Source organism: Schistocerca cancellata, chromosome 10 (genome assembly GCF_023864275.1).
Source record: "Schistocerca cancellata isolate TAMUIC-IGC-003103 chromosome 10, iqSchCanc2.1, whole genome shotgun sequence".
Taxonomy (NCBI): domain Eukaryota; kingdom Metazoa; phylum Arthropoda; class Insecta; order Orthoptera; family Acrididae; genus Schistocerca; species Schistocerca cancellata.
Window position 1 is genome coordinate 175,227,960 of NC_064635.1, and position 24,290 is coordinate 175,252,249.

General features: G+C 44.0%; 1 protein-coding gene across 1 annotated transcript in view; it reads right to left on the reverse strand.

Moving 5' to 3' along the window:
* LOC126106507 (actin-histidine N-methyltransferase) overlaps window positions 1–24,290 on the reverse strand; it is a 469,720-nt gene that overhangs the window by 21,725 nt on the left and 423,705 nt on the right. The window contains exon 10 of the mRNA XM_049912826.1: window positions 19,072–19,220. Within this exon, the coding sequence (XP_049768783.1) occupies window positions 19,072–19,220 (149 nt within the window). The remainder of the gene's footprint in view (window positions 1–19,071; window positions 19,221–24,290) is intronic.

The following is a 24,290-nucleotide window of genomic DNA, read 5'->3' on the forward strand; positions in this document are numbered from 1 at the left end:
CTTCTGGAATCAAGAATCCTTTCTAGCTTGAGCACAAATGCTGTGAAGTCAGAGTTAGAGGGTCTATAAACAACAACAATTAGAAGTTTGGTTTCACTAAATTCAACTGCCACTGCAGAACATTCAAATTTCTGTTCAGCTCAGTGCCGTGATACATCTATAGACTCAAATGGAATACTGTTTTTTTACGTACATAGCCACTCCCTCACCACGCAAGGAACTCCTTGAAAAACAGCCAGCTAATCTATATCCTCGTAAAGGAAGCCTCTGAACTGACAAATTGTTTAAGTGGTGCTCCGATATATCAGTAGCTTCAGAGTCAACATCTATATGCAGTTCACTAACTTTATCTCTAATACCTCTTATATTTTGATGTAATATGCTAATTCCTTCTCTACGTGGAAACATGACATCCTCTGAAGCTTCAGCGAATTCCGGCGACCACCAAGGGACTACCTTATGCCGGGGGCACCCTAAGGAGAGAGGGATCACGTTTTCTGCCGCAGAAACAACTGTTGTAGTCACCTGTTCAACCTAAAAATCAATGTTACCATGTGGGGGAGATTCAACGGTGACAGCAGATGTGAAAGTTTCCCAGTCCGCCTTGTTTAAAGCCCATCTGGGCAGGCGTACGTGGGCCTGACCGGGGCAGTAACAGGAAGATGGGGAAGTGATCACTACCACACAGGTCATCATGTGCTCTCCAGTGGATAAATGGGCAAAGTCCTGGGCTCAAACTTATAAATCAATGGCCGAGTGACTACCACGAGCCACAATGAAATGTGTGATGGCCCCAGTATTTAAGAGGCAGAGGTCGAACTGAGACAGTGAAGTTTTGACATCTCTGCCTCAGCTGGTAATCACTGTGCCACCCCACAAGGGGTTGTGGGCATTAAAATCTCCCCAAAGGAGGAAAGGTTTAGGGAGTTGATCAATCAGTGCAACTAATACATTCAGAGGTACTGCACCATCTGGAGAAAGATATATATTGCAGACAGTTATTTCCTGTGTCATCCTTATTCTGACAGCCACAGCTTCAAGAGGAGTTTTAAGGGGCACAGTGTCACTACAGACTGAGTTTGGGACATAAATGCAAACTCCACCTGACACTCGATAATAGTTGCTACAGTTCCTTTAATATCCCTTATAGCCGCGGAGGGCAGGGGTCCGCATTGCCAGGAATTCCTGGAGGGCAATGCAGATAGCAGGTGTAAAGCTTAACAGTTGCCATAGTTCAGCTAGGCAGTGGAAAAACTGCCGCAATTCCACTGGAGGATGATGTCATCGTGAGACTGGGAAGGCGTGGAACATTCAATGAACACCTCAGTCACACCTGTTGCCACTGACTTTTTGCCTGAGCAGCCTACATCTATTGTGTCCGAGGGTCTGGCGAGATCTAGGTCCTCAGTGGACGCCAGAATCTCCATCCTATCCGCAGACGCAGAGCTTGGAGGTAGTGGTGGTGTGGGTGCCACCTCAATTTCCTTGGTCTTAGGGGTCTTCTTTTTGGACTTCTCTCGCTGCTCCTTGGGTTTCCCTGGCTGGGAGGTCTTCACTAACTCAGTCTCCGAGAATGAGAATGAGCGTGAAGCCCTATGAGCAGCTGCTTCTGAGCTCTTCAGACACTGGTGGGTGTCATCTTTCCCACTAGCAGAAACCTGGGAAGGGAGTGATCCAAGAGACTCCTTCCTAGCGAGAGAAGCAAAGAAGGCTTATGCTTCTCCGGATTAAAAGTGGGGATGGACGTCCCCAATGGTTGGAGGGGAGTTGCTCCCGACGTAGTTGGTGCGGGAGCAATAGGGAGGGAAATGCCCCCCTCCATCAAGGCGGCAGGTGTAGTCTTCCTGCTCTGAGAGGTGACCTGGGTTGGCAGAGCTGATAGTGACAGAACTGTTGTAGTGGCGGCGTAAGACGATGTCATACGTACAGGATGCACACCTTCAAATTTTCTCTTAGTCTCAGTGTAGGTCAGTCAGTCCAGGGTCTTGTACTCCATGATTTTCCTTTCTTTCTGGAGAATCCTGCAGTCTGGCAAGCAAGGCGAATGGTGCTCTCCGCAGTTGACACAGATGGGAGGCGGGGCACATTGAGTATTTGGATGTGATGAGTGTCCACAATCTCTACATGTGATGCTGATAGTACAGCGGGAAGACATATGGCCGAACTTACAGCACTTAGAGCACTGCAGCGAGGGAGGGATATAGGGCTTTATATAACACTGGTAGACCATCAACTTGACCTTATCGGACAACGTATCACCATCGAAGGCCAAAATGAAGGCACCGGTGGCAACGTGATTATTCCTCGGATCCCGGCGGACACGCCAGATGAAATGTACACCTCGCTGCTCTAAATTGGCGCACAGTTCATCGTCAGACTGCAAAAGAAGGTCACTGTGAAATATGATACCCTGGACCATATTTACACTCTGATGAGGCGTGATGGTTACAGAAACATCCCTCAGCTTGTCACAAGCAAGTTAAGTACGTGACTGGGCAGAGGATGCTGTTTTGATCAATTTTTTTTTTTTTTCTGTGGTTTTAGGGCGCACAACTTCAACGGTCATTAGCGCCCAGACTATGTTAGGAATGCACCGCAAGTCACAAGTTTAAAACAGCAACGAAACGGAAAACACGATAAAAGACAGACTGAGGCATAGGATTAAAAAAAAGAAAACAGCATAATCAAATGTCCTTAGAGAGGGTTGTCAAATTGATAAAATGAAGGATGCGAGCAGCTGCTCGTGGGTCATCCGCTAAAAGGGCTTCTAGAGTACATGGCAGGCCAAGATCAAGACGCAGTGTGTTAAAATCCGGACAGGGCGTTAAAATGTGGCGGACCGTCAGCAATTGCCCACATGGACAGAACGGTGCCGGCACAGCCGTCAGCAGATGGCGATGGCTGAACCGGCAGTGTCCAATTCGTAACCGGGCCAAAACTACCTCCTCCCGCCAAGAAGGGCGTGAGGAGGACGTCCAAGCCACGGGAAGAGGTTTCAAGGCCCGAAGCTTGTTGTCTGTAAGTGCAGCCCAATCGGCATGCCACAATGATAAAATGTGCCGACAAATGACCCTGCTAAAATCTGACGAAGGGACACAACAAGAAGCTGTCTGAGGCTGGAGGACCGCAGCCTTGGCCGCGGCATCTGCAGCTTCGTTCCCCGAGATACCAACATGGCCAGGAACCCACATAAAGCTAACCGGAGAACCGACGTCCACCAGCTGCTGAAGAGAGCGTTGGATCCGGTGCACGAAAGGGTGAACCGGGTACGGATCACTGAGGCTCTGGATAGCGCTCAGGGAATCGGAGCAGATGACATAAGCAGAATGTCGGTGGCGGCAGATGTAAAGAACAGCCTGGTAGAGGGCAAAGAGCTCAGCTGTGAAGACCGAACAATGGCCATGGAGCCGGTATTTGAAACTTTGTGCCCCGACAATAAAGGAACACCCGACCCCGTCATTGGTCTTAGAGCCATCTGTATAAATGAAGGTCATATTAATGAACTTCGAACGAAGTTCGACAAAACGGGAGTGGTAGACTGAACCAGGGGTAACCTCCTTCGGGAGCGAGCAGAGGTCAAGGTGGACGCGAACCTGAGCCTGGAGCCAAGGTGGCGTGTGGCTCTCGCCCACTCGAAAGGTTGCAGGGAGTGAAAAATTAAGGTGTTGAAGGAGGCGACGAAAGCGAACTCCAGGGGGTAGCAGGGCAGAGACATACAACCCGTATTGACGGTTGAGAGAGTCATCAAAAAAGGAACGATAAGACGGGTGGTCAGGCCTTGCCAGTAGCCGACAGGCATACCGACAAAGCAATATATCGCGCCGGTAGGTGAGTGGGAACTCACCAGCGTCAGCATGAAGACTCTCAACGGGACTAGTATAAAATGCGCCGATCGCAAGTCATAAACCCCGATGTTGTATGGAGTTGAGGCGGCGTAAGATGGATGGCCGTGCAGAGGAGTATACGAAGCTCCCATAATCCAGCTTGGAGCGGACGATCGACCGATATAGGCGAAGTAGGACGGTTCGATCCGCTCCCCACAACATACCACTGAGAACACGGAGGACATTTAGAGAACGGGTACAACGGGCAGCCAAATATGACACATGTGGAGACCAACTAAGTTTCCTGTCAAATGTAAGACCTAAAAATTTGGTTGCCTCCACGAACGGGAGAGCAACGGGACCGAGTCGTAAGGACGGTGGGAGAAACTCTTTGTAGCGCCAGAAGTTAATACAGACCGTCTTCTCGGCAGAAAAACGGAAGCCATTGGCGACACTCCAGCAGTAAAGACGGTCAAGAGAACGCTGAAGACAGCGCTCCAGGAAACACGTACGCTGCGCGCTGCAATAGATGGTAAAATCGTCCACGAAAAGGGAGCCTGATACATCAGCTGGGAGGCAATCCATTATTGGATTGATCGCTATGGCGAAGAGAGCGACACTCAAAACTGAGCCCTGTGGCACCCCATTCTCCTGGCGAAAGGTGTCCGACAGGACAGAACCCACACGTACCCTGAACTGTTGATCCATTAAAAAGGAACGAATAAAAAGAGGGAGGCGACCGCAAAGGCCCCATGTATGCATGGTGCGGAGAATGCCTGCCCTCCAACAGGTGTCGTAAGCCTTCTCCAAATCAAAGAACACAGCCGCGGTCGGGCGCTTCCGCAAGAAGTTATTCATAATGAAGGTCGACAAGGTAACCAGATGGTCAACAGCAGAGCGGCGCCTACGAAATCCACATTGTACATTGGTAAGTAGGCGTCGAGACTCGAGCAGCCAAACCAATCGAGAGTTAACCATTAACCATTCGCTCCATCACTTTACAGACACAGCTGGTAAGCGAGATGGGTCGATAACTGGAAGGCAAGTGCTTGTCCTTCCCCGGCTTAGGAATCGGGAACATGTCCCTCAATCCAGATGCGATTGTAAGTACGAAGAAGAAAACCTTTACCTGCAGGAGAAAGGTTCTTCAGCATCTGAATATGAATAGAATCAGGCCCTGGAGCGGAGGACCGTGATCGGCCAAGTGCGTTTTCGAGTTCCCACATGGTGAATGGGGCATTATAACTTTCACGATTCGAGGAGCGGAAGTTAGGTGGCCTAGCCTCCTCTGCCTGTTTGCGGGGGAGGAAGGCAGGGTGTTAATGAGCGGAGCTCGAAATCTCTGCGAAAAAGCGGCCGAAGGCATTGGAGACAGCCTCAGGGGCCACAAGGACGTCATTCACGACCTTCAAGCCAGAAACTGGTGAGTGGACCTTAGTGCCAGATAGCCGGCGCAGGCTACCCCAGACAACAGAAGAAGTAAAACTGTTGAGGGTGCTTGTGAAAGCAGCCCAGCTGGCTTTCTTGCTTTCTTTAATAATACGACGACACTGTGCACGTAATCGTTTATAATTGATACAATTCGCCACTGTAGGGTGGCATTTAAAGGTGCATAAAGCACGTCTACGAGCACGTAAAGCGTCTCTACATGCTGCGGTCCACCAGGGGACCGGTACGCGACGTGGAGAAGAAGTAGGGTGAGGGATGGAATATTCAGCAGCAGTGAGAATGACTTCCGTGAGGTGTGCGACCTGACGATCGCAGCTTGTGAAGGTTTGATCCTGAAAGGTCGCCCTGGAAGAGAAGAGCCCCCAGTCTGCTTTGGAGATGGTCCAACTAGATGAGCACGGAGAGGGGGTATGCTTCAGGAGATGGATAACACACGGGAAGTGGTCGCTCGAATATGTATCAGAAAGTGCATACCACTCAAACCGGCGTGCAAGTTGGGAAGTACATATAGAGAGGTCTAAATGGGAATAGGTGTGAGATGTGTCCGAAAGAAAAGTAGGGGCGCCAGTATTGAGGCAGACAAGATTGAGCTGGTTGAAAAGGTCTGCTAACAGGGAGCCCCTCGGGCAGGATGCTGGAGAGCCCCAAAGGGGATGGTGGGCATTGAAGTCTCCAGTTAACAAAAATGGTGCAGGTAGCTGAGCAATAAGTTGCATCATGTCTGCCCTGGTAACGGCAGACGACGATGGAGTGTAAACGGAACAAATGGAAAATGTAAAAGTGGGGAGAGTAATACGGATGGCAACTGCCTGCAGGCCGGTGTGCAATGGGATGGGATCGTAGTAAATATCATCCCGTACCAGCAACATAACCCCTCCATGAGCCGGGATACCTACCACAGGGGGTAGGTCAAAACGCACAGAGGTGTAGTGTGCCAAGGCAATTTGATCGCATGGGCGTAGCTTCGTTTCCTGGAGGGCTACGACGAGCGGACGGTGCAAGCGGAGCAGCAACTTCAAGTCCTCTCGGTTGGAGCGAATGCTGCAAATATTCCAGTGAATAAGTGCCATCGTAAGAAGAAAAGGAAGATGAAAGAAGGGGTCACCTCGAAGGCCGCTGAGGGCCTGACTTCGAGCGAGCACTGCCGCCGCTATCAGTAGGCGGACAGTCATCGTCCATTGGGTCTATAGGTTCATCGGCCATCTCGGGAAGTTGGCCGGGAGGGGAAGCTTCCGCCGCCGGTGAACGGCCAGATGTTCGGCTACCAGCGGTGCGGCCAGGCGAAACTGATGACGGCCTGGGGCGGCAACCGCTGGGTGGCGCAGGAGAAGAAATGCGCCGCGGCGGAGAAGGAGAACTGTGCTTCCTATGAGCCTTCTTGGAAGGTCGTTTGGTGGAAGTACCGGTCGAAGGCTGGGAGTTCGAGGTACGTAGGAAGTCTGCACGGGACGGTTCCTTCTTGAAGGCCCGTGCATCTGACTTCGGGGTCTTCGTCTTAGCAGAAGCTGATGAAGGGGCTGGTGTCTGTGGGGTGATGGGAGGAAGAGGAGACGTCGACCGCACGATCTTAGCACTGGCCGAACGGACGACCGTGGTGCTGAAGGTCAGATCACATGTCTGGGTTGCCATCTCCCTGGTAGTCCAAGGAGAGGCGAGGACAGTACTGTATTTCCCCGCTGGGAGCAGCGTGGGCTTCCTACTAGCCAATAGCTTGCGAGCAGCCGAGGTGGACACTTTCTCTTTGACCCGAATTTCTTGGATACAGTGTTCTTCCTTATAGACAGGACAGTCGCGGGAGGATGCGGCATGGTCACCCTGACAGTTCACACAACGAGGAGACGGAGGTGGACAGTCACCCTCATGGGCATCCCTGCCACAAGTGACACATTTAGCCGCATTGGAACAAGACTGTCGAGTGTGACTGAAACGCTGACACTGGTAGCAGCGCGTAGGTGTCGGGACATAGGGGCGAACAGAAATAACCTCGTAGCCCGCCTTGATGCGCGATGGCAGCTTAACACTATCAAAGGTCAAGAAAAGTGTCCGGGTCGGTACAAGGTCATTGTTGACCTTTTTCATGACCCTATGGACAGCCGTCACGCCCTACTCAGCGAGGAAAGATTGAATCTCCTTGTCAGTCAATCCGTCGAGGGATCTAGTATAGACCACACCACGAGACGAATTCAAAGTTCGGTGAGCCTCCACCCAGACAGGGAACGTGTACAGAAGTGTGGCCCGAAGCAGTTTTTGTGCCTGAAAGGCGCTCTCAGTTTCTAGTAATAAGGTACCGTTACGCAACCTGGTACAAGATTTGACAGATCCGGCTATGGCATCTACGCCCTTCTGAATAACAAAAGGGTTGACAGAAGAAAAATCCTTTCCGTCCTCAGATCGAGAAACGACGAGGAACTGTGGGGCAGGCGGTAGGACTTTTGTCACTGTTGGCGGGTCATGTTTCCGTTTTTGGGCAGAAGTCAAGAGAGATGGAGTGAAATCCATTGCGGAGGAATCCCCCATGATTGCCAGCGTCTCCGATGGCGCGCTCCTTCCTTGTGGGGACCCTCTCAGAGGGCACTCCCGCCTTAGGTGAATGTTTACACCTCAGGTCACACCTCCCGAGAAACAGACGGAGGGACCAATCGGCAGATAGGGACTAACGTCATATTGAAAATCATGTGCATGATGTTGAAAATTGATTAAAAACTGATTTTCCACTATTACCTCAATTGCGAGACACTACTTTTTGAGCACTATGGCCAAGACTTATGACTGGTGTTTCTTCACAGAGAGACAATCTGCCATTTACTTCTGTCATTCTGGTCACATGGAAGCATCTCCATTAACTAACTGGTGTTCCATATGATAATGAATTGTTGCTCTTACGACAGGCAGGAATACCTCGGGCCTATTCTAATCCCCGGACCCGCAGGGGGGCTGTTGTTTTGATCAAGACTGACCCAGATCTAATTTTGGAAAATCCCTCCACCTCCCCAAACTTGTCCTCTAAATGTTCAACAAAAAACTTTGGCTTCGTCATCACGAAAGATTCCCCATCAGCACTCGAACATACAAGGTACCGGGGCGAATAAGATCCACTGCCATCCTTAGCCTGATGTTCCTCCCTTGGTGCGGCCAGGGAGGGGAACGATTTGGGGTTACACTTCTGTATGTTGAATTGAGTTCATGAACACTTACAGACTGCTGGTGTTTCACCACCGGTAAGAGATGATGGACAATGCTTCATCGCATGTCATCTGCCCTGACGCCACCCACTCTGACCAGGGATCCTCCCCACAGGCACCACCCAGCCGCAGCGAAGGCCACCTGGCAGGACAGCCTTTGTCGGGAGTGCTGATGCCCCAGGGGGTTGGCATCTACCCCTTGGCATGCATGTGGAGTTAACGGCACAGGCATCAGCAGAGTGATCCCTGTGTGCTCAGGGGGCTACAACCAACAGAGTACATGGTGGCCCCACCATAAGGGACTGGCTACCATACTGGATATCAGGAGCAAAGAAGTCCGTGGTCATCATCGACGCAGAAAGTGACACTGAATAGTGCCTGGTGGAAAATGCACCCAGGAAGAGATGGATAATGGGCAGGACTGCAATGCACTGACGAGAAAGTGGGCTAAAGATCTCAGTGCACAATGGACACGATGCACCTTGTAAGGCGCCCTTCCTCACTTGGCTAACTCTTCAGGAAAATTTTGAAGAATGGGGGACAAACCCTGCAGAGGACCATCACATAAAGGCCAAAACGTGTGAAACTCCTTTTAGTTGCCGCTTACGACAGGCACGAATACCTCGGGCCTTTTCTTACCCCCTGCCCCACAGGGAGATCACAATACTGGTGACCTGGTACTCACTCTCCAACACTTCCTGCAACTGCTGACCTACATCTCTACCGTGCGAACTACCTAGCAGCAGAACCTCCTCCTTTCTGTTAGACTTAGCAACTGACCTGAGCCTCCTAACTGCTGAGGACTTCTGCATGTTCCCTACATTTACAGCTACAACAGGCTCCTCTCCGCTGAACTCTGACAGTTGGTAAAATCTATTGCATATACGCAAAGAATAACTGTCTGAATAACTTCTCCTCCTAGCTGCCTTCTTGCCAGCTGACAGTTCCCATTCTCCATTATCCTTCACCCTCCTCAACCTATCTGTTTTCTCCTTTGCGCATTGTAAGTGCACCTGAAGGGCACAGATCTTACTCTCCTACTCCTCTATCTACTTGTTTTTACTACAGATTCTGCATTCCCAGGAGAGGATCTCGCAAGACTGCCCACTGGCTTCCCCACTGCATTCCCCCCAATGAAAATAATTTGAACAAACCCCACACTGTAACCCACTACTCACAAACCTATGACAGAGCCCACACTTCTCACTTATGTTAAAATTTTACAGTTACTGGAAAAAAAACTATACATCTATGTTAACTAAGTTCAATTACACCAGTAGAACTATTTATAGAACTAACAATAGCAGTCTTGAAAATCTCTGTCTACTAAGAAAGCAACTACTTGATTAGTACTACTACACCACAGCTAATACCAATACCAACAAAACTTCACAAAATTATTAGCTAAAACCAAAAATTCAAACCACCACTGGAACACTCAATGACGTTAAAACACTGAATAAAAATTTTGCTCAAATATTCCACTAGAAACAATAAGAAATGCAGGTGAAAAGTTAAGTATGATATTTACTAAATGACTTCAACGCAGAGAAGACTCTGAAAAACACAGCAAGTGAACGTTTCCAAAAGTTTATTAAATTGTTATTTTGCCATAAACAGCATGAAGCACTGCTGAAAACTATTACATTTAATAGCTGTATAACAGTGCACAAATAACTTTGTCAGTACTTAGCTTTATAACCGCTACAGCTGCAACTGCACACCACAAAATGTAAACACACAGTTTCATCATGTGCCATTCAGCATTCTGCCTCTTTGACCCCAGATTGTACTGAAAGACCCAGTGATCACATTGTCCAGGAAACTGAGATCATCTTCACAGAGTTGTTCTAGATCTACAAACACTTCCACTTGGAGCTGCTTTCGTGCATCAGTCAAAACTTTGGGCAGATCATCTGCATGGCCAAATCTTCCGATACAATCTCACAACCAACCATTTTTGATAAGCCCAATAATTCTGACATCAAGCGAACACTCATTTGACAGTCTAAATTCAGTTACTGGCACACGTGAGTCATACAGCCATCCGTTCACAATGTTGACGGGCGTCCTGTGCAGGCCTCATCGGCAACCTCCTGCCAACCTTCTTTAAATATCTTTCGACACTTGTTCAACTGTGATCTAGAAAGGCAACTGTCCCTGAATGGTTACATAAGCATTCCAAAACTTTCCAGTGGTGTCCTGTTAAGCTTCATGCAAAACTTTGTTGCACAGTGTTGCTCTAAAGTTTTCTCGAAGTAAGCTCAATGTGTCCACTACGTAGAGGTTCATGGAAGAACCCGTCCTAATCCTCCAAGGGCATGGAGGCAATTTAGTGACCTACCACATGATAGCTAATGGTCACTCCTAACCTCACCAACCGGTCTGATACAGTGTCACAGAAATTGCGATTCTTTACTTTCCGGACATGTCCTGTATATGGAATTTGCTGACACTTCAAATTTTGTCAATATTTAATTCTGCATTACAATTATATAAATTTAATTAGAGCATAGTGTACCAAAATGTACAGCATAATGTATCCCTGATTGTTATTCTTTTATACAAGAGCCGGTGCCAGGCCAGTTGTAACACCGGTTTATGAATCAGTCATGACACAGTTCTTGTACATTTTGTGTCAGTTGTTTAACAGTCTGAAGCAGTTTTTGTGATGCACTTTTGTACATCAGTTTTGTAGCAACTGCCTATGGTGGATTTAGACAAAAATATTTGTGAGACAAATATCAGTTTCATTCTGTAGTATGCATTACGACCCAAAACCTCTCACCAACCCAATACAAAGCACCTTATAAGAAACACGATCAGTCCAGAATCGCCTTACAAACACATAACACCACAATTAAGGATTCTACCAAAATCAAGCTGTCAGAAAACTCACAAACTGGAATGGAAGTATCGATTTCTGAAATACTTGCTGTCCAAGGCTCAATTTATTAAGATCTTATGGGTTTTCTCATCCATCAGAGTTGGGAAACAATGAGAGAATGTGCATTTCATGGAATAACAGTACGGGCTGTGAAAAACAAATAAGCAACAAGTTGAACTCTGCTATAAACAGCTGTCCAACACCAACAGTACCTCATAGTCTAGTTGGAGCTTGCTGCCTCTAAATTAGGCAACTGGGTCAATAGTCTAAATATTATACATAAAATGGAATTAACAACTTGACTGAATGCCTGAGGAACACCATCAATATAAAAGTGGTCACTGACAGTTGTAAGATATTTGAGGAATTTCACTTATGTTCAGCAGCAGCAGCAGCAGCACATTATTATTAGTATTAGTATTAAAACTTCCTGGGAGATTAAAACTGTGTGCCCGACCGAGACTCGAACTCAGGACCTTTGCCTTTCGCGGGCAAGTGCTCTACCATCTGAGCTACTGAAGCATGACTCAGACCCGGTCCTCACAGCTTCACTTCTGCCAGTATCTCGTCTCCTTTTTTTCATATCAGCGCACACTCCGCTGCAGAGTGAAAATCTCATTCTGGATTATTATTATTATTATTATTATTATTATTATTTACTCGTCAACATATTTCAATGTTTATTACACAATCTTCAGGTTATATGAGGAGCATTCAATACCGTATTTACCCGAATCTAAGCTGCACTCGAATCTAAGCCGCACCTGAAAAATGAGACTCGAAATCAAGGGAAAAAAATTTTCCCGAATCTAAGCCGCACCTTAAATTTGAGACTCAAAATTCAAGGGTAGAGAATAGTTTTAGGTTGCACCTCCAAATTGAAACAAAGTTGGTCCATTCTAATATTAGACACAATTTAGGTCGAATCAATGACGATACAGCTACAGTAGTGTGGTTCGGGTCTTAAGTTTAGCAGTTAAGCTTTACCAGGTAGCCATTGCCATGCGTCAGGCGCTCCGTCCATAATTATACGGGTACAGGTACCCTTCCTTTTTCACGTGCTTCATCAGGTTTGAATTGATTGCTTATTTTTCTTTGATCTGATAACAGCCATTCTCTTTGTTATAGGTGTTCACGTCACTCTAAAATGAAAACGCATTACTGTACTGTGTCATGCATTGTTTGCCACATTCTGATAATGAGTGTTTACGGCCTATCAGCGCTTGCGGCATGGCTTATGGCTTGCTTTTGTGCATGCTACAGCCGCTTCAAAAAGAAAGAGAGAGAGAGACTGCTATTTTTTGTTACTTACACTGCTGCTTTCTTTGATAATGATCAACAAGAACCAAATAATAGTCTGCGTATGATAGAAGATGTTCTGAACGAGAGTTTAGTGAAAATTTTTCTCCGTTTGAAAATCTTTGCGCACGCCTCTTTAGTACATAACATACTGCACAGAAATTAGAGTCATCTTAGATTTAAAAATCTAGTCGATTGCCGTGCTTTATTTCTGACTGTATCACTTTTAGGCATAAGAATCATACGAATATAAACATGGCATGATATGTACATTCTTCCGTGTTTGCTGTTGTCTCATCTAGGTTCGTAGTTTATTAGGCAGACAGGATTTAAATGAGATAGCAGCAAACACGAAACAATACATGGCAAAATGTTTATGTTCATATTATTCTTATGGTGAAGAGAATACTGCATGTGATTCACAATTCATAAAAGTTACTATTAGCAACCATATCTTCTCACAGGTAGGAAAAAATTCAGAACGTAGAGTTGGCCATATTGACAAACATCCCGAACAGTCTTGCCAGTCAGATTTTCGTATTATATTGAAATGCTGCTACATTCGAAGATGAACAATACGGAATTTGTATTTACTTCGTTGGATAATGTATGAAAATGCAGTGGTCGAAACTCGGGGCGGAGAAACAAGCTCGTCTTCCATCTTTTTTTTTTTTAATTTATTTACTGGCGCAGAGATTTTGGCGCCAGTATTTATCTTTGTGCCTGCAAAGCATGCCTGTGTAGCGCTACATATATTCGACGGCAGAAGTTAGTTGTGGTGGCACCTACCAACATTTTTCAGAACTTCCGCTTACTTTGCACTCGATTCTAAGCCGCAGGCAGTTTTTTGGATTTCAAAAATCGGAAAAAAAGGGCAGCTTAGATTCGAGGAAATACGGTAATTAACGCAACACACTCTTCTTCACAGCCAATTTTGGTTGAAAAAAAATGCAGACTTTATTGTGGGACATCGCGAAATATTCCTGCTTTAGCCCCTATTGTTTTATGAAGTTCTGATATGTGGCACCACTATACATAGCCTTCAAAATGGAATCTGTAATGGAGATGCTTTCAAGCAGAAAGCTGTCACCGAGTTTCTTTTGGCAGCAAACCAGAGCATCACATATATTCATAGGTAATGTCTACAGAGACCTGGCAGTGAACAAAAGCACAATGAGTCATTGGGCAAGGCGTCTGTAATCACAGCAAGAAAGTCACATAAAGCTGTCCAATTTCACGTGTGCCAGTTGGCTGCACACAGGTGTGACTCTTGCAATGTTGGAATGTGTGGACATTTTCATTTGAGATGATTGATGGATCACAATCAAATACCTCGTTGTACAACTGGATGTGTCTGTTGGTAGTGCTCACACACTCGTTCACCAGTTGGGGTACTCAAAAGACTGTTCTTCCTCACCCAACCTACAGCCTGGATCTTGTGACTTCTGATTTACATCTGTTTGACCCAACAATGAATGCACTCTGAGGGAAGCAGTACATAGATGATGGGGAGGTTATTGACGCAGCAAGACATTGGCTCCAACATTGACCAGTAGAGTGGTACCATGAGGGCATCAGGCCCGCCCAATAAGGTGCCGTAAGGCTGCCACATTCAATGGAGGTTAGGTTGCAAAATAGGGTTCTGCAGCCTAAAAGATGATTTGTTTAAAAGATGATCAGCTGAGCATCATAGTAACACTATCCTTACAATATAACCACTTTATACAGTCAGTATACAGAGCAGATCCAATCTAAATTATTGCTAAAGCATTTGTGCCTCATGCCATATACGACTAGCCACTGGCAGCCAATAATATTCATTCTCTTTCTGGGTGGCTAGCAGAGAATTACAGCTAGAAAGCAAGAATTTTGCTCCTACTTGTTGCACTGTTGCCATACTTTGCAACAACTGAATTATTCATTCAACTGTCAATTTTTGTGTTTCCTTTGCGTTCTTGCAGCAGTATAGCTGTGAATTTGTAAGTGCTTAAGTGTGATTAAAAAAAAAAGTCAGGTGACGGCAATGTGAAGTACTTCACAAGCAGGCGAGGCAGATTATTTACCACATTCATAACTTTTTCAAACATGAATTTGAAAGCAGGTCTCTTACTGTTGACATTTGAAAACACAATAACGAACTGCAAAACCATGTGATGTCAGCAAGAAAACTGTACGAAGAATTGTAAACGAAAGTGTCAGACTGTAGGAACGGTAGAAACAGTTGGTTTGGTATCACCTGGAAAGCATCGAAATCGCAAGGAACCCGTAACTCAAATGGATGGTTTTAACAATGATGTTTTAAAGTGCTCCATGTGAATGATGAATGCCCGACATAACAAAAATGTGTTACAGTTATGCAGCTTTGCCCTTGTAAAGAATTTTAAAAGACATTGGTTCCAGATATGTTAAGAAGAGTGTTTTTAGTTCAAAGAAGTGACACAGGTGCAGCACGATCTATATCCCACATAAAGATTCATGATACAAGAGAAAGAGGTAGTTCAGCAGTGTATTACCTTGATGAAACATGGATCAATTGGAATCATTCGAAGAAGATCTGCTGGAAAATTGAGTGATGGTATTGGCAGTTTTAAAGTTGTCACAGGAATAAGTTCTCGGATGATTATTCTGCATGCTGACTCTTCTTCTGGTTTTGTTTCTGAGAATAAACTTGTATTTACATGTAAGAAAAACAGCAGTGATTACCATTCAAAAATGAACACTGTCATTTAAAAGTAGGTCATGGCCAATTGTAATTCAACTGTTATAGAGAAAACACCAAGTACAAACACCAGAAAAGTGGATATTTTTCCCCAGTTTAAAAATAAAAATATTAAGCACCGTATAAACCACACTCATGCCGATCTCCTGCAGCTCATTAATTTATACAAGTCACGTGACAGAATGTACAAACTTCACTTCCTTGCATATGAATGGCGTCACATAGTTTTGCGTTTACTCATGTGTTACAGTCAGTGTAGTCCCACAGAATTAATTTGAGCAAAAGGTTTTAAGGCTATGTGTGAGGAAAAAGTAACACATTCAAGATAACATACAGGAAATCACTTGTGCACGAGACAACAGACAATGAGGCAATAGACAACATTCCACCTATAGTGTGAGCACTGTCCGTGCGGTATGCTGAAAAGCTTCAGAAAGAAGAATCTGACAGGGAAGTGATGACAGATATAAGCCTTGAACCTATCATCGTAAATTTACAATCAGATTGTTCAGAAACAGACTCAAATAGAAGTGATGATGGTATTATGACATAGACTTTGGAACAAAGTAATAATATTTCTTAATTTTGAAGCCTCATGGTTTAAAACAAGTGTTTGTCAACATATCAGTTCCATACATAATAATGAGAACTTCCCAGCCTTTTTGACTAGGACTTTGTATCCTTTTAGTTATGCAGACTATAACATTCAAAAATTTTGCCCAAGGAGAAATTAAGCTTCTCACATCATGTTATATGCTTTAATAACACACGAGAATACAGTTGAATATATTAATCAGAAGTCCGATATTTCCACATGTAAACCTCTGTCATTTTCATGGCACAAACTGGATAAGGTGCTAAAATGACAGTAACTGTTATTTGAAATATTGGTGGTTTTCGATGTTATCGGTCAGCATTCTCTGGAGTTATTCAAAGATGATTGTTAATTGTTTGCTTGTTCAATTGATTATAAATGTAGTCTCTCACAGTAATATCAAACTTGTTAGTTTACACTCATAATGCCCGTTAACAGTGAAAAGTGTGACAACTTACTGACAATTTTTACGACAATCTTTTACATTAGTCTTTTCTACCACAGTAGTGACAGTAAGGAAAGGCCTTCAATGTGACATTTCTAATTATAGACAACTTGGCAGAAACCTTGTTGTAAGAGGCTGCAGTTTGGCTGTTTATGAATATTGCCTCTCAAAAATCAGCTTGTCTTCATACTTACGCAATGCCTTCCGTGCAATGGTTTTTTCATCCAAGTAAAGAGGACGTAGTCACTGGTCACTGTGTACTGTTTCAGGAGGATACAGGAGGAGGGAGAAAATTTAATAACCTAAAGAAGCAACATGAGCCACTGTGTCCTGTGTGATATTGGCTAGGGCATTGCCGCGGAACAAATACACACCGCTGGACAACTAACCGCAATGATAACCCCTTTAGCCTCCTCAGGATATTTCTCTAGTACACTCCTGTGATGATTTGCCCCTTATGAGCATAAATCCCAAAAAACAGCATCGTCTGTCTGACGATGACTGGGCCTTCACCTTTTTCGGTGGTAGTAAGTTCACGTGTTTCCAATGATTCTTGTGCTCCTTACTCTCCGGTTGATAGTGACACACCCTACATTCATCCATAGTTAGGTGGCTAAACAAGTCACCTGGATGGATTGGTCTGACACAGATGCAATGTTTCTGCTGCCTCGGTTTGGTGGGCTTTTGAATGGGTGTTAGCCCTCTCAAAACCCAGCAGATAGGGACTAATGTCGTATTGAAAATCATGTGCATAATGTTGAAAATTGATTAAAAACTGATTTTCCACTATTACCTCAATTGCGAGACACCACTTTTTGAGCACTATGGCCACGACTTATGACTGGTGTTTCTTCACAGAGAGACAATCTGCCATTTACTTCTGTCATTCTGGTCACATGGAAGCATCTCCATTAACTAACTGGTGTTCCATATGATATTAAATTGTTGCACAGTTCCACCAACTCACTATGGGCAGTTGCAGTGTTGTTCCACACCAAACGCTAAAAACAATTTACTACACAACACTTCAATTTGTGAATGAGCTGAGCCATTTTCTTTCACCTCCTAGCAGCGTGCTAGAGTATTGTGGGACATGGATCTCAATGTGTACCAGGGCTGCAGGCAAGTTCCTGCAAACGAATGTAAAATTAATTATGTAAGTTTATTTTTACAAGGTGGTAATTAAAATGTCATCTTTACCTTTCATACATTATCTCTCTTTCCATTTTTGCAAACTGATTTTACTAATTAGTATTCTAATCTGTCACTCGAAGACATATTCCTCATGTAACTAAGCACAGCACCAATGTTGGTGTGATAAGTTTGTTAGTTTACTTGATATTTCATCATTCACTTACGAGTTTTATTCTCCAACAGTTTAAACACTGATATTACCTTAAACAGTTGGCCACAGAAGTGTATATCAACACTGACTGCAGCAGTGTTTCTTCTGACAGGGGAACCTCCCCATCACACCCCCCTCAGGTTTAGTTATAAGTTGGCACAGTGGATAGGCCTTGAAAAACTGAACACAGATCAATTGAGAAAACAGGAAGAAGTTGTGTGGAACTATGAAAAAAGTAAGCAAAATATACAAACTGAGTAGCCCATGTGCAAGATAGACAACAACATGGATGGTGTGAGCTCAGGAGCGCCGTGGTCCCGTGGTTAGTGTGAGCAGCTGCGGAACAAGAGGTCCTTGGTTCAAGTCTTCCCTCGAGTGAAAAGCTTACTTTCTTTATTTTCACAAAGTTATGATCTGTCCATTCGTTCATTGACGTCTCTGTTCACTGTAATAAGTTTAGTGTCTGTGTTTTGCGACCGCATCGCAAAACCATGCGATTAGTAGACTAAAGGACGTGCCTCTCCAATGGGAACTGAAAACATTTGATCACAAGGTCATAGGTCAACCGATTCCTCCACAGGAAAACACGTCTGATATATTCTATACAACACTAGTGACTGCATGTGTGTCACATGACAGGAATATGTTGTCGACCCACCTAACTTGTACACTTGGTGAAAGGGTAAAAAAGATTCTTCTACCGTGCCCAATTTAGGTTTTCTTGTGGATGTGATAATCACTCCCAAAAAAGTGATGAAAACATAACAGTTTGTCACATAAATTGCAACAAATGAATGCAACAGTTTCACAGTCGCACAGTTTTCCCTGTGCTCTATCAAAACATATGTTTTTAACATTTTCAAATTTTTCCATGTGTAGACCATCAAAACCTGCATAAGTCCAAGCAAATCTGAACATGTCCTGGAATTTTGGAGAGCGAAGTTGATTATGTGTGAGTGCCTGAACTTTGATAGTTGTCTGAAAATAAAAAATTGAACTTTTCACTCGAGGGAAGACTTGAACCAAGGACCTTTCGTTCCGCAGATGCTCACACTAACCACAGGACCACGGCGCTCCTGAGCTCACACCAACCTTGATGCTGCCTATCTTGCGCATGGACTACTCAGTTTGTATATTTTGCTTATTTTTTTCATAGTTCCACACAATTTCTTCCTGTTTTCTCGATTGATCTGTGTTCAGTTTTTCAAGGCCTATCCACTGTGCCAACTTATAACTAAATCTGAGGGGGGTGCGATGGGGAGGTTCCCTTGTGAGGTACAGTGGCTGTATGTTGCCTTGGACAGTGTAACTACCCTTTGTACTTACCTTCAGTGTTGTTGGGTACGCAGAAAGGAGCAGCTGTATACGGGTGTACAGGAAGTTCCAGGTTCGAGACTCCAGTTCTGTCTCAAGTGCACAGTCATCATAAACCAGGTCACAGACTTTCTCACTCTCCATCCAGTGCTGCAGCTGATCTGTGAAAATTTTATTCCATTTGTAAATTTATTTATCCTGACAATAATAGAGCCATACAGCCCTTTACTGCAGATATTTTTTATTGCAGTCATCATGACACACACATCTTATAAGAGGTCTTACATCCTAAATGGAGTCTAGTTCTTCCTAATAGTGGAGGGTAAAAACTGTAGGGCAGGACAGAGATCTGAATATATCCTACAAATAGCTGAGGACATTGGGTGTACATGCTGTTACTCTGAAATGAACAGACTGGTACAGGGAAGGTCGCATCAAACCTGTTATAAGGCTGAAGATATATACAGGGTGTTTGATTACTAAAGGCACAAATGAAATGGGTAAGTAGAGGACAATGAAACAAGCAAGGAATCCTAATAAACATAGATCAGGAAACTGATAGTTTCCTCTATACAATGTAAGCACAAGTGCAGTCATGCAAAAGTTACAATAATCATGCTGCATGGGGTAGCTGGGCTGCTGTTTCTTAACACATTTTTCAAAATCATAGCTTTGTAACTGTGAATGCAATAAATTGGAGTGACATTTCATTTGATTGAACACACTTTGCAGACCAGTGTGGGATGAAATTTCTTATCAGTAGGTTGTACCTTTTCAGAAAAAATGTCTCCAATAACTCTGCTTGGCCCAATAAATGGAGAAAGACTCAGGTACTGTCTGTCTAACTGCTGCTGCTGTCTCGGTTCTGTCCACAATGTGGGAAAATGGAGGACATTGAGACAAGCAAATAATGCTAATAAATGTGGTGACAGTACTCGTAACTCCAGAGAATACCGCACCACAATCGATAGGCTGTGCTCGAAACACTCGTAGAGCAGCAGCTGTATTCGTATGAACTACACAGAGGTCTGCCAGGGGCCACAGCTGTCAATCCTTGGACATCACGTGTGTGGATAGTGACTGGTCAATGCCTCATTATTGTAGCCCAACTCTGGACTCTGTGTAGGCATCGCTTAGAGGCACAAAGTCACAAATTTAATGTTTTAGAAGATTTGTAGTAATATTAAAAGTCTAATTGTGCTGGACATTTCACAAGAAGCAGCTTCATTTAAGTTGAGTATTTCTTTATATTTAACAAACTATTCATTTTATTACTAATTGTTGGGAATCGTTCTGACAGGATAACCTATGCTGTCCCTCTGCATTCCCAACAATAAGCACAGGTCCAGAAACCAACAGTTTCCTTGATACCATGTAAGCACAAGTGCAGCCATGGCAATGAAAAAATACTGTTAACACATTCAGAACTGACCTCTCTCACCCTGCATGGGGCAGCTGGATTGCTGTTCCACAACACACGTCTAAGGCTACATTTAAGCTGTTTACTTTCCTTAAGGTGAAAGGATACATACATGGGACATGCACGACGGTCCAACAGGACACTTTCATGTGACTGTTGGGGAATATGTGTACAAATCTTCGACAACAAGCATATTGGGCACAACTAGCCAATACTGCGGCCTCCACATCCCCCATCCTGGATCCAATGGAGTTTACTGTGTGGGGTATTTAAAAGCTTTGCTGTATTCCAGCCTTGATAATGGCACATACTCTGACAATGTACTGTGGATGCTTATCAATGAATTCAAAACACATTGGGGATCTTTGGACATGTATAGACTTTGATGAAGAAATGTGCTGAAGCCTTCCCTCACATGAAGTGCGGTCATGTGGAGCACTTGCTGTACCATGTTTATCTGCAGTTTGGATCCTCGGAGACTCTGTTAGAAGGTGTTCATGTACGCAGTCATATTATGCAACATCAGGGAAACCATCGATTTCCAGACCTATGCTTGTTACGATTATCTGCTTGTTTCCTTTTCCTCTTACCACCTATTTCATTTGTACCTACAATGTTCTAGCACACTGCATACACAAAAGCCACCTTACAAATTATGTTGTGAAAAGTACAAGAACAATAAATTACAGGTATCTAAACAGTCAAGCCATGGCAGCAATGGATGTAACAGAAGAGGTAAGAGAGAGAGAGAAGGCAAGTATAAAATGAAAGTAATGAACGGCGGGGGGGGAGGGGGGGGGGGGTTAATTCAGGAAGTGCTGCATCCCAGAAAAGTTTAGTGTATTTATTGTAAATTTTTTTTGAAGTCTCATTCCAGCCACTGCTACAGACAGTACAGTCCAGCTCAGCCAATGTGCTACTCAAGTAAGCCATTGGGCAAATATTGTGGATATTACATCAAAACATGCTGGCAAGACGGTGTTTGTGACACGGGTCACATACAAGGTGCATAGAACTGCTAATGCTGCAACACAGTGTGTACAAGGGTGAAGTAACATTCTGTAACTTTGAGCACTTGTGTGTTACTGAGAAATTCTCATATTGCAAATTTAACAGGGCCTAGAAACCTGTGCTCACTGGAAAAGCTGACAGGGTGAGGAATTATAAAGCAAATCTACTCATGCATCCCCAGTAGGACTATGTCAGAAGTGTAGCTATAAGAATAAAAACAATCAAGCTTAGAGCATTAAGGCATTTAGTTGTGCCACCATTCTATCAATGTCTTACACAGGAGACAATGGTAGACTTCCGAGTTTTTGAGAAACCATGGCTAATCCTTGGTGATGAGGATCTGGAGGCAGCCTGTCTGCTGATTAACTCATCATGTTTCCACGTGAATCTTGAGACAAAGTGATGGGGTGCTGCATGACTTTGGAAATTTCAGTGATGCTCGGAGCTGGTGTGCAGCCAGCCGTTGCTTCATAGGGACTTCGGCTGATGGACTGCAAGATGTCTATGATATGTCTGGGGGAGGGATGCCCTTGTGTCCTCCTAGCCATCTGTACGCCAATTTCGTCATCGTCCACCATCCTCGTTAACCCCTTGGGGGGAGGGGAGGAGGCATTGCTCTGCATCAAACATCTAGTATTGGCTATCACCCTCAATAGCATGACATGAGGATCACCAGTACACGCAGGGTTGTCTAGCTGGCACAACTCTGGAGGAGATGGGCAGGTTGCACTCATTCTTTTCTGCTGGTGACACCTGAGGCCAACGGGACTGCTTTATAAGGCTGCTTGAATTAACACCTGTCAGTATTACCATAGCTTATTAATTGTACACTCTGGGGTGAATCTACCCTCTCCCTCACCAGTACTTTCAACCATCTTGAAGTGTAGTGCCCCTGAATAGACCAGGTTGTTATGTAATTTTACAAAGCAAGTGATTCAGCTTTTTCTTACATGCAACAGGATACTGTATTGCTCACAGAACCCAAGTAACATATTCCAGCAGTGGAGCAACAGAGAAGGTGTTTGTCAGTGTTTCTGTTTGATGGATGAGTGCATTTAGGTTAATCGATAAGTGAGACTCTTTTATAATGAGATGACAGTTACTTAATCTCTAATGTGAGGTACTGAAATGCTTGCACAATAACAAGCTATTGGAGGAGACACAGTTCATGGTGGTCACATAACTTTTTATGCCACAACCATCCTAGCTGCAGAATGACGCGGCCAAAGAGGCAGATGAAAACACATGAGCAAACATTATTATTTCTCCTCCTTTGTTGGACTACACTAGAACAGTGGTAATTCACAGAAATAAGTCACTGCAGATGTTCATTTTTCACATCCAGTGCAAATATGTTTCGAAAATTCTGGAACACATAGAGGCATGGAGAAGTCTTCCGGCATGAGGCGACACTATTTTCAGTCCCTTGAGGTGTTCATATACTGTTTTCTGATATGTTACTGAGATACCATAGGAAAGAATAGGAGCCGCTTGTTTGTGGAATTCAGCAGTTATTGCTTTATGATGGTGTACTGAAATTACTTGGAACTTAATTCACATTTAGTGTGAGTCCCAGGTTTTGCACCCATATGGACTCAGACGACAGATCATCATTCACTTGTATGATGGCAGTATTGATATGTTTAGATCTAGCACTTAAGTAAAGCATGCCGTTGTCTTCACAGAAATTGTATCTTCAAGACAGGGATGGCAATATGTCACACATACACACGGATATGGAGAGATGACCCAGGACTAACCCATGTGGCACTCTAATAACATGAGCTTCCAAGATAGCTCTTCATTCCTGCTGACAATATGCTGCTGTCTGCATCTCAAGTAGCTTTCAAATCACTTCAGTTGAGAAGAAAATGTTAAGTGTCACAATTTACTGTGCAGTATGTCAAATCTAATGCTATGAAATGTGTTGCAGAAGTCTTGCAGTGTCAATACTGTGGGTTCACAATTGTCTATGGCATATTTCAGTTTTTCAGAAACAGACTAATATCTGTTAATAATTTTTTCATAATGTGGGGCCACAGTCATAATATATTTCTTTAAAGTCATTAGACTGTTTTTTTGCCAAAATCATGATTGTGTAAATGTAACACTAAAAAAAAAAAAAAAAAAAAAAAAAAAAAAAAAAAAAAAAAAAAGCAACAGCTTACTGGCAGTACTGACTTTAAAGTACTATCTGTTACTAACGATGTATTTGCTGAGGTATAAAAAGTTAGTTGACTGTGAAATATTTATTGCAGGACTCTGGATACAGCAGCCAATATGCTGATTGGCCAGTAATCAGAATGTGATTGTGAGTATGACGTCTTTAGAGATAGGTCGGACTTTCGTTTTGTGTAATTATACACAGAAATCAAATACTTCTGCACAGAGGTCAATTATCAAAGAACATTCTCTCTAGCTTGTATGGTATTGTACATGACTGGCTTCACAAAACCTGGTACAAGGGTTCTCTGAAAAGTTCTGTCTCACCCACATATTGCAGCACTACAGGCATAACTTTTTACCCCTGTGGTTGACTATCATATTTTAAGAATCTTTGATGCCAAGTGACACTCATTTGACATTCATAAAACTGTATGGTGACTCTTCTCCTTCAATTCCCATCATGAGAAATGGACTGTTCAATTTAAATGAGCCCTTGAAAGTTTCCAAACTGTTTCACTGAAGGATGAATAGCTTAATGATATCATAAATCTTACAAAACATGCAAAATATCATACCAGAAGGTTGGGACACGAAGATGTGAACAGTGTTTGGTGCATATTTGTAGAAATCAAAG